At 39.8% G+C, this 16,219-nt stretch overlaps 1 protein-coding gene across 3 annotated transcripts in view; it reads left to right on the top strand.

Moving 5' to 3' along the window:
• LOC307019295 (A-type potassium channel modulatory protein DPP6-like) overlaps nt 1-16,219 on the top strand; it is a 78,691-nt gene that overhangs the window by 41,602 nt on the left and 20,870 nt on the right. For all 3 annotated transcript variants that reach the window (XM_079650079.1, XM_079650078.1, XM_079650080.1), the window contains 2 exons: nt 10,478-10,592; nt 12,864-12,962. In XM_079650079.1, coding sequence (XP_079506205.1) covers nt 10,478-10,592; nt 12,864-12,962 — 214 coding nt within the window. The remainder of the gene's footprint in view (nt 1-10,477; nt 10,593-12,863; nt 12,963-16,219) is intronic.

The raw sequence follows: 16,219 nt of genomic DNA, 5'->3' as shown, positions 1-16,219 counted from the left end.
CCTTTTGAATATTTTAGAGGAAAGTGTTTATTTTTTGCGTCCTATTCAGACATTTATGAAAGCGAGAGTGCAGAGCTGACAGCAGTACAACAGATCCTCATCCATGTTGAAAATCATAAAAGATGCCGCATGAGCATCTATTGAAGGTGGAGAGGGAATTAGATGTCAAACTTGAAAAGGAAAGCTCACTTTTTTAGTGACATGCACATTATGCTCATCTGCACATGTCATAATACACATCACGATAGTCAGTTATCATCGTGCATCATTTCAGCTTCTACAATGAAAAGGACAAATGCATCTTCATTGGCTCCGGCCTCAACCCCTTTTCAGTGTCCGCAGTTTGTTCAAACAACTCCATTTCGTAAAATATAATCCCCCCATCATTTTAGCTTCAACAGCGACCTTGTTCGTTGTTAATATCAGTTTGAAATGCATAGCCAGCCTGTGCGTCTACTCTTTAGTGATGCGGAGAGACGAGGCAGAGAGACTAGAATATCTGAGCACCGGAAGAACCGTGTAGTCGAGGAACAAATCTGAACTCCAGAGCCTCCGGACTGCCACATCATAGCATGCTGTCAGTAGAGCCTATCAAGCAGTTGGGAAATGTGTTGCTCTTGGCCATTTATACAGCTTGAATCTGACAATACAAGTGAATCATTCAAGCTATCTTATCTTCTACATTCTAAAATGCTGCTGTCTTCATTTGTGCAGTCGTAATTCACCTCCCTTTTATCTGATACAGCAACAATGTCATGAGCGCCACTGCAGTAAACTCCTCATATTGTTGTTGATGTTTGAAAGGTTGTACAGTTGCTCTCAATTTGTTGTTCATGATTATATCTGCTCCATTACTGCTTTTATACTCCAGGTCAATGTCCTGTTCAAGGTAGCATGTCCCTGTACTGTATCTCATTTCCAGCATCAGGGTACATGTACGTTCATTAAAGACATAAGCACCTCTCCACACTGAGGGGATCAAGGGTGAGTCATGCTGTAAGGAAACCTGTTTCATAATGGATGATTTGGGTAGACTCTGCTGTAATTAAATTAAATTGGACTGTTTTTGTGATCCCCCCCCCCCCCCTCTGTACCTAATTATTCTGGAAGGATAATGGGTCTCTTATCTTTCTTTTAACTCAACATTAATTTTATTTGCAGGGACATTTATTTGAACAATGACTTTTAGAAAGAAAGAAAGAACAACAGAAGTGAGGGTTACTTCCACATGAAACATTCTCAAGTGATTTTAGTCATGTTGTTTTGCGCAACAGTTCTTTTGATGATTCAAAGATACCGTGCCAGTTTGGTCCGGAGGCAGGTGATGATTTACTTCCTCTGAGAAAACACTTTATATTTGTCAGACGTGCCTCTTTCCTGTCGATAGAGTTGGTAGGATTTAGCGCCATCGCATTTTTACTTTCTCATTTCCATCTGAATCTCACACACTCTGGGACGACATGTTATTCATTCTTTAAAAAGCCAAATGAAAAGAAACATAAAGCCCAGAAAAGCTTTTCTGATAACTCCATGTTTTTGTCTTTTTTTGTCACGGTGACTCACTTTTCCCGCTTTTATGAAAATCCTCCCTTAGATTTTCACTTCTGTATCTGAAGCATACTATTTGTTGAAGCATACTATGTGTTTGACTCTAAACAGATTGGGATGGATTAACTCCCTGTGTGTAGATTATTTTTAAACAATTAACTTCGGAAAAGGTCACCAAGGAAATCAACAAACGTTCAATTGTGGCAACACACTAAGCCTCTCTAGTAACTCTGTAGCGAAGCCACTTTGCTATGGATTTCTATGTTGGGAAATCGTAACAGAGGAGAAATTGGAGTTAGCAAATCACAGTGTGTTTCCACTCAGACTGAAAATGTAATATTCAAGAAAACAGTCATTTATGATTTTTTTGTTGACTGAATTTAATAATCAAAGCCATTTCAAGCTTCTCCGTTCTTAGAATGTTGAAACTCTTCATTGACATGCTGCTCTTTATTGAGTCAAATCTATCTGCACAAATGAGCAACATGCTGTGGAAAACATTGTTGTTCTCCTGACACATGTAGAAAATGACAGAGCAGTATTATCATTTAAATGTTTTTGCATCGTGCTTTGTGGTCAAGCCACTAGTTATGTTAGTTGGCTCTCTACTGCAGTTGCTGAATTATTTATGTCTATTCTGAAAAAGACAATATTTTGAATATCAAGCAGAGGATCTGTTTAGAAGCCTTTTTCTGCTCTTTTAGCTTCTGCTTTATACTTTTGTTTATTAGCATGGTATATGTTGTAATGTAAGTTATTGTAGATACAGTTTATTAAAGTCACAGACAGAGCTGTGGATTCTTAGTATTGATACATCACTGTCAACTATGCTTAGTATTTGTTATATTACCCTAAACCTAACCCTAACCCTAACATTGTTTTGCGTTTACTTTATAGATTTTTGACAGTTTCTACATGGTAATAGTTCCCCTTTAATCAAGAAATGCACCAAACCCACACACACGTATAGAAAATGTGATGGAAATGATGGTACTAAAGCTTAATACAGTGTAAACCTAATGAAATGTAAACTGCTGTATTCTGCAAATGTCATGTCAACGGTTTGACTGATTAGGTCAAATCCCTGGAGTGACCTTTGAATGTGTGTGAGTGATCAACAGAGGTTTGTGCAAGGGGTTTTTGTGACACTACAGGAAGGATGAGGGGAAGGAAGTTAGGATAAGGTGTTATCTGTATCCCTTTTGCTGTATATTGAGTGAAGGTTTTGCATACAGTGCCAGGGGGTCTCAGCTGGCCTAACCAAATATTGTTTGTAAGCTTTGAGGTCCTCCTATAAAGGAGAGACTGTTTCACTCTGAACAGTACGTGCTCATTTGGATGAGACGTCATACTTGCAAGTATAAAAGATCCTTATTGCTTTTAATACGAATATTGTGTTGCTGTACGTTTGTTACCTTACCGATTATTCTCTCTAGACCACAGCTGATTTTAAAGCTGCTATGACAAAACACACACACACACACACACCTACAGTACACACACACACACACACACACACACACACACACACACACACACACACACACACACACACACACACACACACACACACACACACACACACACACACACACACACACACACACCTACAGTACACACACACACACACACACACACACACACACACACACACACACACACACACACACACACACACACACACACACACACACACAATCTTGGAAGCTATAGAACAGATCCCTCCCTCCTCTCCAGTCCGGTAATTCTATCCACCCTGAAAATAAGACGAGTGCGGCACTTATGGTATTTCTAAATGAGACATACTGGCTCGGTGTAATTTCATTTAAGGTGGTGAACATACAGGATACTGTAGCTGACTGGAAGAATGTAAGTGTCTGAGCCATTGAAGAGGAGAAGCATGTCATCAGATATTGAATTATTTATTCCCAGGTGGAATCAGATAATTGCGTAAAAGGCAGCGGACTAAATCATTTAACTTTCTTTTTGACATGTTGTGAAAGAACAACATATTGCACTTCTTCTTACTTTCCACATCAATATATATGTGGTGCCACTAGTAATACTACTTCAACCACAAGCAGTACTTCTACTACTATTCCTACTCTATTGCTGTAGCGTTTCAATATAATAATTACATTTTACTTGCTAATGATATATAAAAAAGAAACTGCCAACGTCTTATTGAAGTATATGAGCTGGATGTGTTTAAAAACAGCTATTTGCTTACATTTGACTTGGTTAAGTCATGATATGTCAACTGTCAACTTAACTCAACCTGGTCCTAAAAAATGATATTCCCACATAAGTAATCTGCTTTGAAGGGTTAGGTTTGTTTTGAGTCTGTATGTAGAATGTCGGGGTGAGTCAATACAAATAAATGACTCCCTAGTGTGAAACGTAAAGTCCAAATTCACATATTTGAATTAAGGTCTTTAAGATAACAAAAACATTTAAACCATATTATTCTAAAACTAAACAAACATTTGTGTTGCTTATATGCAAGTATTTAACTGCAATTTGATTTGTGTTGTTCTAATTAAACCATGTGTTTAAAACTGCATCCCTAATCCTAAAGAAAATATTTTCCCCTTAAAACCATTTATGAGAATGCAGTTTAGTTTTGTGGCAATATCATTTTTATCTAGTTTTGTTGACAACAACATCCATGTATACTAATCCAAATAATAAACACCCTTTATAATTAATTTAGAATACTAGAGCTGGACTCTATCTCCTAACACAAAAAAACGTGCTTATTTTGGATTGAGAGAGATCTTTTGTGATTGTATTGCAGAGCTGCTTGCACAGATGGAGCTCTGCAGCAGGATAAAGTGAAGTGCTCACGTGTTGCAATGAGACAAACCTGCACTTGCAGATCATGATAATGGATAACTGATAACTTTACCTATTCTGTCAGACACCTGTACAGCACATCCCTGGAGTCAAACATGAGCTTACTTTAAATGATGTCTTATTTACCGTCTTGTGGTATATTGAGTGTTTAATCAGATGTTGATGAATGTGCTGTGATCGGTCTAACACTGCACAGAGGAGCTTTGATTTGTCCTCAATGCAACTTAGTTCGTCCCTCTTCTTATCAGAGGTAATCGCTTATCAACAAAACCATTCACAGGTAACATTTTGTTTTCTTTGTCTCGCCTCAGTCGAGTGTAAACCTCACATTTTCCGAAGTGGACAAAGACAGGCTGAAGAGACAGGGGAAGGCTGATGCCCTATTATCCATAAACCAAAAGCCAGCTGGCATGAATTCTTAATCTCACTCATGAATGCCCATGATTTATTGATGCAGTTCCAGAGGAAAAGTTTACCCCCATGTCCAGCGGCGGCTGCTTCACTCTCCAGTTTGACTGCGACTACGTAACAGTGATGGATCGTGTGTCGAGTGTCCGATGTCTGGCGAAGTTTGCTTTAGTTTCAAATGGCCATATTCCCACGTGTCCTATTTGATAGTTGGTTAATTTTCTGAGCCCACGGTCACATTTCCCATGCGACACTGAGCAGTAATATTAGTCACCACTGTACTGCACAGCACCGCCTTCACTGCAAATCTCACTCAAATGACTCTCTTGGTTCCCTTGGAAACCAGGTGCTCAGAGATCAGGAAAGATCCATTTCACACTTGAGCAGCAAGCAGAGAGACAAAGAGATGGTTAGATAAAGGGAAAGTGGGAGGGAGAGAGGATTACACAGAGAGTATGGGGGGGGGGTAAAGAAGAAATAAAACTTCATCTTTGTAGAAGCGTCATTCTCATAGCCCCTTTATCTGAAAATAGAATGAAAATAGTGTCAAATGGATTGAAACAAATATGTGTTGCTTCCACTCATGGGATGTTCTACCCTTTGGATCTGTCAGTACCAAAATGCACAGGGTTTGTTTGGATTTGGAGTCTGTAGAAAAGCGGGTGAAAACGGTCTCTGCTTCTCATTTATTGATGCAGCTGTTAGTGTTATCAGCTGTACCGCATGCATGCCTGCTCTTCACACAGACTCACAGGGGGAGATGGTCTAATGCAGACATCCAGTAATATCTCCACCATGTCTGAAAACGCTGCCAAAGGTCAAGGTCTCCTCTGTGCACACTGACTTGCGTCTGCCTCCTTAAGAGCTCTTCAGAAAAGGTCAACATCAAGGGAATACAGAAATGTACTAGATGTGTGTGCACTTTCTTGTTTCGAACATCAGGGAAATCAACTATAGTGAAGTACAATTCTGCGTGTGTCTTTAGGGTTTGAAATGGCTGCAAACAATGGAGGTGTTGGTGATTTTCATAAATGTTATATGTGAGTAAGTTCAGAGCTCCCTTTCTCATTTCTGTTTGAGTAGGTGGGAGAAATGTTCCACATTGCACATAGGGATAAAGCAGTCTGCAGGGATAAAGACATTTTAATAACGTGGATTGTACGAGAGAACAGTGCTATTTTAAAATATGGGCTGGTTTAAGTCTATGTTTTGAATACAAAGTTGAGCGTGTGTGTACGTATGTGTGGTTTGTGCGTGTGTGTCTGTCAGCATATATTGGAGTGGGGCTTGGAAGTGCTGTGTTGTGTGTGTGTGTGTGTGTGTGTGTGTGTGTGTGTGTGTGTGTGTGTGTGTGTGTGTGTGTGTGTGTGTGTGTGTGTGTGTGTGTGTGTGTGTGTGTGTGTGTGTGTGTGTGTGTGTGTGTGTGTGTGTGTGTGTGTGTGTGTGTGTGTGTGTGTGTGTGTGTGTGTTTGAGGATGTTTATATGTGTGTGCGTCTCTGTAAGCTTATGGCGAGGCTGTTTGATAACACTCTCCCCTGTGAGTGTGTGGGTGTGTGTTTGTTTCTGTTGGTGTGTGTGTAAGGGGGTTTGAAGGTGGGACTGTATATTGTATATTTCTATTTCTACTGTTTTTGAACCTTAAAAAAAAATCTCCATTTGGCATATTGAGTTTTACTTATAATAAAAAAGTAAGAAGCTCTATCTAAATCTACATGTTCAGCAGATAAGTAAGTTTACCCAGTCGAGTGTGCTAAAAATGTAGTGAAATTGACAGGGACCAGAGAGTGTTGACAGACAGCATCCATTCTCAAACGCGATGAAAATAGTCTGACTTAATGCTTCAGCCAATAGTTAAGCATGGTATTTGCTTCAAATGGCTGTCACTTTTAGAACATTAGAGCTTCACTACTTTTACTTTAGTAGAAGATGACCAAAACCAGTCTGAAGATGGTGTTCAATTATAGACTCATATACAGTATGTAATACATTTGCTGTTTTGGCAAATCCCCTTTATAAAAGAGTCTGCCACTCACCATTCTCATAAAGGTTAGGGGTATATTTTACAGAAGATCATTTCTCAGTTCAAGGAAAGGCAGGAGAGAGTAGTTGCCGTCTTCAGCACGCCATGCAACACATGCCGATGAATTGAATTGAAAAAGTAGATGAAAAGTAAATGTATGAATTCTCCAAATCCTCGAGTCAAGTTCCTAGTATTTGCCACTGACAAGGTGAGAGCTGTCATGACCATGAAGCAGCCCACTGATGTGAGCGGGGTAAAAAGGATTCGAGGGGCGGTTAATAATTTAAAGGTAAATACACCCCCCACACACACACACATTGTATGGCTGAGAAGAAACAGTTTCCAAGAAAGCTGCCGGAGAAAAATTCTAAACATTAAGCTTCTACTACATCAAACAAGAATTGAATCAACCACCACGTTCAGCACATTCGACCCCAGTGCTCAGACAAAGTATTATCTGATGCATTGTGGTACGGATTGAGAGCTGTGTTCCTGCAAAAACAAGAGTAGGGCATTAAACCAGCAACATTTATCAAAGATGGTGCTGACTGGAACAACAGCCAGTATTAAGTGGTTATCCAAAGCTATAATACGTAAGTTGGATCTATTTCTTTCTTTAACCCTTGCAGTTCTTACAACCGTGTCTGCCACTTCAAATGCAAACACTTTGAATGCCTTTGAAAAGACAATTTAGCTCCATTTTAAATGTATCTCCTCTCCCTCCTCTCTTTGATCTCTCCCTCCAGTGAGGCATTTCAGAACAGCTTTTTGATTTCAGACTTGGTCGGCCATTGGAAACCAGTTTATAATCCGATCCCCAGACAGTTAAACCACCTTGTTTAGACATAACGTTTTCAAATTGTCTGATTCAGCGGCAAAAGGTTATCCGCAGTTGTTTTGCTTGTATATGGGAATTGTTCTCAAAACTTTGTTACAGATTAAGCAAGGTTAGGCAGGACATTAAATCGTTTTTTTAAACACCTCTCTGTAACACCAGAAATAAATTGATGTTAATGAGGTTAATTAACATAACTGGATTTCAGTGAATCAATTCCAGAAAACAAATCTTGCGTTCAGGCCCCTCGATCAGTAAACACACTTCTGATTGGCCTTAATGTACTCTGCCGTAGCTTCTGTTAATTGAGTGGGTGTTTTAAATAGCAACATCTTTCCTGACAGCTCCGTCAACCACAGCTCGTGACAGGGAGAACGATAAACATCGATCACATCCTTCTCAAGTCTGTGTTACGTTTCCAGTGAAGGTTAATGGCCGTATCCATTTCAACTGGAGGGTGTTTTATGCATGGAGTTTACAGTGAAAAAGGCAAATGTCAACAGTATTTGATTGTCTATTGATCTGAATTGCGGAAAAGCTCCCTGACTCCTGATTGAGTAATTGGGTGTCCGTTTACATAAATACCAAGTGGAAGTCCTCTGCATCCTACATTTCCACAGCCTGAACAGCCCAAGGGGATTGTGGGAGATGTATTTAAGATTTCAAAAAGTAGGCTGTCTGAAATCATTTTACCATATGCCTCATGTAGCAGGCTGAATGTGTTGTGGGTGGAAATAAATAAGTGGAACTAAATATTTACTCACATTTTTCTCAGGCTGGCATCAAAGTGTCTGGATGTATTCTGCTGAGGGACACTCTTGTTATGTGGAGTTAATCCAGCTGTCACATTTATACATCTAGTAACTCTCTGTGACTACTGTGAGCTGGATACCGGCTTTTTCTGTGCAGATATACTGAAAACACCTTTAAATGAACGTTATTTGCAGAGTTCTGGGGTAATAATTTATATGAAAGGCATCTTCAACAGCATGTCTTTCAGGAACATTAATATCTTATGAATCAACGCAAATCGAGAGAAAAAAAAACCTTCCTTCTTCAGCAATGAACAAGCTTATTGGCGTGCCTGCTGTTTTTCTACGTGTACTCACTACCTTCAGTATTGATTTGGTTCGCTGTGAAACAAACTGCACAGAGACAGGAGCAGCACAGGCAGTGTAAAAGCACACACACACACACACACACACACACACACACACACACACACACACACACACACACACACACACACACACACACACACACACACACACACACACACACACACACACACACACACACACACACACACACACACACACACACACACACACACACACACACACACAAACACACACAAACACACACACACACACACACACACACAGGTACACTTCAAATATTTGAATAACATATAGCCATTTTAAAGTGCTTGGAAGATATAAAAAAGTAGCATCATATCTGCCCAAGAGAGGCTCTCTGTTTTACTCTCCCATGGACACGCACACACCCCTCATTAACTTGTGGATGGTTCACTGAGCTGCTTCATACTGTATAACCACTCACTGCCGGCAGACAGAGACGGGGTATAATTGGTGACAAGGATTTAAACAGCTGGACTGATACGGGTGGCTGAAGCTGCTCAATTCTCACTCACTGTGTCCAGGGAGATAGTGCGCAATTGTGTGTGTGTGTGTGTGTGTGTGTGTGTGTGTGTGTGTGTGTGTGTGTGTGTGTGTGTGTGTGTGTGTGTGTGTGTGTGTGTGTGTGTGTGTGTGTGTGTGTGTGTGTGTGTGTGTGTGTGTGTGTGTGTGTCTGTATGCCGTATAAAATCAGATTTCTGACCTTTAACCCTCAGGATGGAGATTTCATTCATTAATGTAGTGTATATTCAAACATATACAGTCTATAGGGCTACTCCTATGCTAAAATATGGCATTACAGAGTAGCCTAACCTGTTCTGTGAATAATAATATATGACACATGTGTCTGGCACTTGAATTGACAGCGCCACAAGCATAAAGATAACAGGAGTGGGAGACTCTTTGGAGTACACGAGGTTAACTTACATCCAAAGTTATTTCAGAAAGCTGCCAGTTCTCACTGCTTTGTAATGGACAAAGTGTGGATGAAAGTGTGTGTTTGTTCAAAGCACATCTGGTAAATCACACAGTAAAGCTCCTTAAAATTGAGCTTCTGGATCCGAATAGTTTAAGTCCTGTGTTGGAATCAGCCTTTTGAGGCCTCCTGATTTCTTCCTCCCGCCCTTACTGCAGTTAAAACATTTGTAATGTCCTGTGGATTTGTGCAGTCTATGTGTTTCGAATTGAGCTGATTAGCCATCCACCATCTGCTGGGCTGTGTTAGGAGAGCAGCTCGTTATTTGCCTGTTGTGTCTGCGTCGAAGTCGAAGTTCCTCTACAGCTGTCAGGCAGAGCTGCAGGGACTCTTCGTGTGCGAGCAGCGGGGAGCAGATGGAGGATGCAGCCTTACTGCACACAAGAGGCAGAGTTTTCGGCATCTGTCTGATGGAAAATAAGCTGTCCTCCGGCCAATCTCAAGCTCCAACTGTGATAGTACAAAATACATCTGCTTTATGTATGATAAGATCATCTCTAAAGCGCTGTGTGTCCAATGTGAAATAAAACTCATCACCGGAAGGTCATTGCTCAACATCCAGCTTGTGTGGGTCCCGCCTGTGGCGACAAACTCATTAAATCTGTTCCCTTAATGCTTTAAAATTGATATCGTTTGCCCCTTTGTGTGTGTGTGTTTGCGTCAGTGTAATTGAATGTGTAATATTGTCTTTCAGGACCTGGTGGGCAGCGCTCCGCCGCAGAGGAACTGGAAAGGAATAGCTATCGCCCTGCTGGTCATCCTCATCATCTGTTCCCTGATCGTCACCTCTGTAGTCGTGCTGACCCCTCGTACGTACCCCCCCCCACACACACACACACGGTCTATCACACATGTATGCTATCATTTTGATGTGTTCCTCCAAGGATGCCTAAACCTCTTAACTGGCTGTTATTTTGTTAGAACATGCTTTACAAATGTGCTACTGGCATAAAGGTAACAGCTTTATTGTCAATCTTTCAGTTTGTGTGTACAGACAGAGAGATCTAAATACCGTTTCCCACAATCCAGAAGAATAGAAGTATATAAATATGTATATACATTACACAATCAACAGACACATTTGTACATATGCACACATTAAAGACATAAATAAAAGCACAATAATCAATATATACAAGATAACAGACACTTCAATATCTTTGACAACTTCTGCCATTCACAATTTACACCAAATGCATGTTCACGTCAGCGTAGGAAGTTGTTTTTCCTTTTATGTAGCACAGCAAAAAGAAGGGTTTTAGAGGTCTGTGTGATGCATGGTCGTCCGGCGTTCATGCCTCAGACCAAAGTTTCTAACAGTTTTTCTTTTCTACATATCCACAAACCTTCCCTAACCTCATACAAACCAATGTTGGCAAGTGCGTAAAGCAAGAATTCAAACATATTTTTGAATTTAGATGTAAAAGAAATGTTGCAACTTTCATCCAAAATCACCAAAGGCCCTTGTCTGGCTATAGCTTTTTTACAATACAGTGTACCAAAGTTAGCATTGTAGATTCATGGGAACATTTCTGAAATGTGTGTAATTGCCCTTCTTTGTAATCTTGAACACAAAAACCCTGTTTTCTCACCAAATGTTCATCAAGAACTTCACATCCAACTGAATATAGTTACAATCTGTTACGTTTCTGAGACGTTTTGATAACAAACCAACGACTGAGATGTACATGATTTCCCTGAATAGTGTCTTCACTGTGCTATCAGAGTGTACATGTATTCTTCACAAAGCTTTGAATGAACAACAAAATATTTCACACACCCCAGATGCAATTCACACACCACATAATTCTGCCAACAATCTGCCATTTATAGATTATTTTAATTGCAAAATGTGAAACATGCGTCTGATGGATGGATCATAAAACACATAGCGTGTGAAAATCATCTGATACAGTGTGCCAAATGTTATATGGCTGTTATATTCATTTATAAATGACATTTATGAGATTGCCTTCTAAAAAACGAACTAACTCTATTGATCGACACGCATATTTTACACACCTACATTGCATACGTAACTCGGATGAATCCTCTTTCTCCTCTCAGATCACAGGCAGCTATTCTAATATTCTAACCTTGTTTGGGGGAGTCAAGGTTTAGCAGATGATAAGCTTATCCTGTGTGTGATTGTTTGTGGGCTTTACACAAAGGCGGGGTCATCCTCCCTCTAGGTAATCGGCCTTTTAATGCGTAATTCCATTCAGGCCTGTTTAATGGAGATGATTATGCCGTAATGGCTCCTACTATTTGTCGGTTTGGCACAGCATCAGATATACCATTTCGTGATGGAAACCTTTCTCCCCTCTCTCTCTTGGAAGACAAGAGAAATGCTCAGATTTTCAAGCCGTACGCTTTCGAATGTCTGACATCGTATTTGCACACTCAGATCTCTCCACTCAGTCATAACGTGAAGCCTGCCGAAGACCCTGTCAACAGGCTGTTTTATGCAGTAGCTCTCGGCTGTCAGCCATCTCGACAGCTCGTGTCTGACGCTTGTTTCCTGAGTTAAGGTATAGAAGATACTTAAATGACTCACACATGCTCTCTTTCTCACATCCACACTAACCCACTGGTGCACCGCTCTTATCTGCTCCACCTACAGCTCAGCTGTCAGCTGCAGATCTCATTTGGGGTTTTGTTGATGGAAGCAATGGTTCCCCCGCTGCTGAAAAACAAAGCAGGCAGATGTGAACTTACGCTCTCAGATCAATAGTGCAACACCAGAGGCCTCTTTCTTGTTTGTACCTTGTTCTAAATTGCTCGATCTATAGTGGGGAAAAGTTGTTGGAGGTGATTTCTACAGGAAGAAGAGGGTTATAAAATAGCGAGGTGGTGACATTCTCTGGAGCCCCTTGAGCAATGCAACTAAAGAAGAACAAATCAAAGGATTTCTTCAGTGTTTTCCTCTGAAACTAGCAAACTCTGATGCTTGAAAATACTAATACGATTAAAGGACAACTTCTTCCAGAAAATCCTCCTCCAGACACTTGCATATGAGCTGCTGCACGTCACATGTAATTCATGCTTGTTTATTTATATTTGTCTGATGCGCTCGACAGGTGAAGATGACAGCCTCGCCCTTAAGAAGAAAGTGACTATCGAGGATGTTTTTGGTCCAGACCTTCAAATCCACGACCCAGACGCCAGGTGGCTCAGCGGTGAGTGAACAGTGTGACATTCAGCATCCGTCTCACGTGTCAAAACGCAGAACATATCCAGACACATTATGATAGGCATTTTTATTTTCCTTAACTCCAAATGTACCATCTGTATTTGAATCAGACCCACAGTTATGATTTGTCCATATAATGTAGATATAGAAGCTGTGTTGAGCACATAAGGGATGCCCAACATATATTCAAATCAAGCACATGATGGCACTTAATCTTATAGTATAGGAAACCAATAAAGGATTCTTAGGACTTTAGTTGCACAGTTGAGAACATGAATCCTCCCTCTGGCATTCAGGTTGGCAGATTTAAAACATCCAGAAGCAAATTGGGAGTGAATTAATCAGTTTATGGTCATATAATTTAGTAACTTTCTTCTCATTTGAGAGAATAAAAGACATTCTTAGTCAATAAACCAACAATCTAGCATAAAGTAGAATTAATAGGAACAATTGGGAGAGTCGTGATAAACATCGGATAGTTAAGCTTTAAAGTGTCTGAGAGGAATCAAATATCTACCTTGAGGGCAATTTGCAGATCAAACCACTGAAACTAATGCTGCTACGTTAGATGTGAACAGACGGGAGATATAAGGAGAATTAGTTATTGCAGTAACAAGATTTAAATGGGAAAAGAGTTGTGAGGTAGTTTGGAAGCCATAACAGTGGAGCTTTATGGATAAAAATCAGCAATAAAATATAAAATTAACTTTCTTAAGTCTCACGGAAACCACATTAACAATCGTTTCTCTGCAGGCAAGCCATACAACCTACCTGTTTCTATAGCTACCGGTATGTACCTGCATATAAATGAGACTATAGGGTTCTTTGACGTAGGTAAAATAGTTGTTTACATACGTTTCTATCAATATAGTCCATTACAGCTCTCTCTGTTTCCATGGTGAACATATGCAGCGAGCTCAAGCTCATTTTGTACAAACTACAAATTCAGCATGTGATGCGCTACTGGTTCAGTAATAAGGAATTCATAAAAACAGAGGTACAGTAGAGCAGGTCTGCTGTGACCTCTGTGACCTTCACACTAGCTGCCATCTGTGCTCAGAAACGCTGGATCAGATGACTTAGTGCCCTCTGGTGTTCGACAGGAAAAGTATCTGAAATATATGTTTTTATTTGGCTCTCCATGATGAACTGAATCACTGCTACTGAGTGAATGTCATTTTGCACTTTGGTGAAACAGAGGCATTCGGTGTTGGTAGTAGAACTTCTTCTTTTACTACAAATGAATTACACTTTTTAGCAGGTAACGTCACCCATTCGTGTTTTATCTTATCCTTGTTAGTTTCTAAAGAATTTAAATAACCCCATATTTTCATATCGTCTGGTTGTCATCTGAATAAGAAACAGGGATCACTGGAGCGGTTACATACGCATATCATGATTCAGATAAGATAAGATAAGATGGTACTTTAATAAGTGTTTTTATTGCAGCAGCATCAATTGTGTCGTAATGTGTGTAAAAAGGTCTTTTAACATCTGGATCTGGTTTTGGGTTCCTATATAAGGCAGATGTTGTTGACCAATCCCTTTTATTTATTTGATAATCTTTTGAGTCATGATATTTTTTATTTAACAGAGAGATCTTAGCCCAAGGGCCACATGATAGCTTTTTCGATTAGCTTCAAACTACATGGAGTTCCCTTAGAGAAAACTGAGCCAATCAAAGCTCCAGAAATGAACCAAAAGAGGATCTTTTCCCTCGTCTAATAATTGTGTCTTAATACTATTCAGGATTTCTACTCAAGGTAGATGTTGCACCTGACAATAATCATTTTCAAATAACTGCGTTTATATAGCACCTTTTCAAAAACTACCGTTACAAAGAGCCTTACAAAGCAACAGCTGGACATTTGAAATCTACCTATGTATTAGATATAGGAAATTATAATAATAGTAATCGTCTTGTTCAATACAAACAGGACATGTTGTTGTTTGTTTCTTAATCCTCATTCATTTCCCTTGAAGCATTAAACATAGACCAAGATAATAGTGGATTAAAGAGCTTTGAAATAGCTGTTGTAAAAAACTAAAGGTATTGTGATCATTAGAATTAGTTGCCACTATAAAACGTTTTTGTTTTGTTAGAACACAAATCACTAGAAAGAAAGCAACAGCAGCCGTGTAGAGACAGTTTATCCATCAATGCACCGGCTGACTTGCATATAGGAATAACATTATTCAGTTGTTTCTACTAATGACTTCCCATCACCTGCACACATTCAACCTCACATCTCCTATGTGTATGAGAGACACATGACGACCTTACATCCGCACTTTTTTTGCACTGTGCCGACTCTCTCCCTGATTACTTACATTAGTGGCTCATTAACACATAATTACTTAAGTTCTGTATCTCTGTGTCCTTCATTCACGAGCGAGATTAAAACGTCCTCAGCACCTTACGAAACTCCGGCAATCAATTGTTTGACATTGCCTCTTGTCAGCTAACTTAATGCAATCAACTCCCATTTGCTGCTAATGACCTTCTGATAAGAAACCCAATGGGACAAGCTCACACTTCAGTAGCCCTCATCAATATTTTGTGGGCTTCTTTCACAGAAGAGTGTAATTGATCCTCATTGCTCTTTGATCACCGCTTGCCTCAGTAGTCTTTGGACTCACCTCGGAGTTTCTCACACAGAGTCAGAGCCAAAGACAAAGGATATCAACTTTTAGACTCATCTCTGAAACAACGGACTGCTGCTGTCTCTCTGACTCATTTATGTTAACACACTAATATAATGTCCAACCATGAAAACAAGGTATCAGTGCAAAGCTAATCATTCAAATCTACATTCAGGAAACTAAAGCCCCATTTTTGACAACAGAGTTACCATTATTTGTCTTTATGACTCTCGCTCTGATCAAATGAAATGGATTTGCCGTTAGTACAGTTCCCATAATGAACTGACGTTTTTCTCTTTTGGTTCCTTTTTCACTAAGTTTTTAGCAATAAAGTGAAACAGAGCAAACTGTGCAGCTCTGCAAGTTAAACATTTCCACTGTCACAAAAAGATGTGACAGGAATGATGAGGAGAATGCTAGAAAAGAGGGATTTTTTCCACCTTAGCAGATCCTTCAAACAATTGGAAAATGTGCACATTAGAGTTAAATCTTTGAAAAAACTGGCTTTGTATCGCAAAGGTAACCAGAGAAAGAAAGTCTGGCATTTTAATGAGGAGACTTTTCTTCAGAGTAGGTTGACAAGCACAGCAGCATTATACC

This window comes from Notothenia rossii (genome assembly GCF_949606895.1).
Source record: "Notothenia rossii genome assembly, chromosome: 9".
NCBI lineage: Eukaryota > Metazoa > Chordata > Actinopteri > Perciformes > Nototheniidae > Notothenia > Notothenia rossii.
Note: the sequence above shows the minus strand (reverse complement) of the source record. Positions and strands in the feature narration are given on the sequence as shown.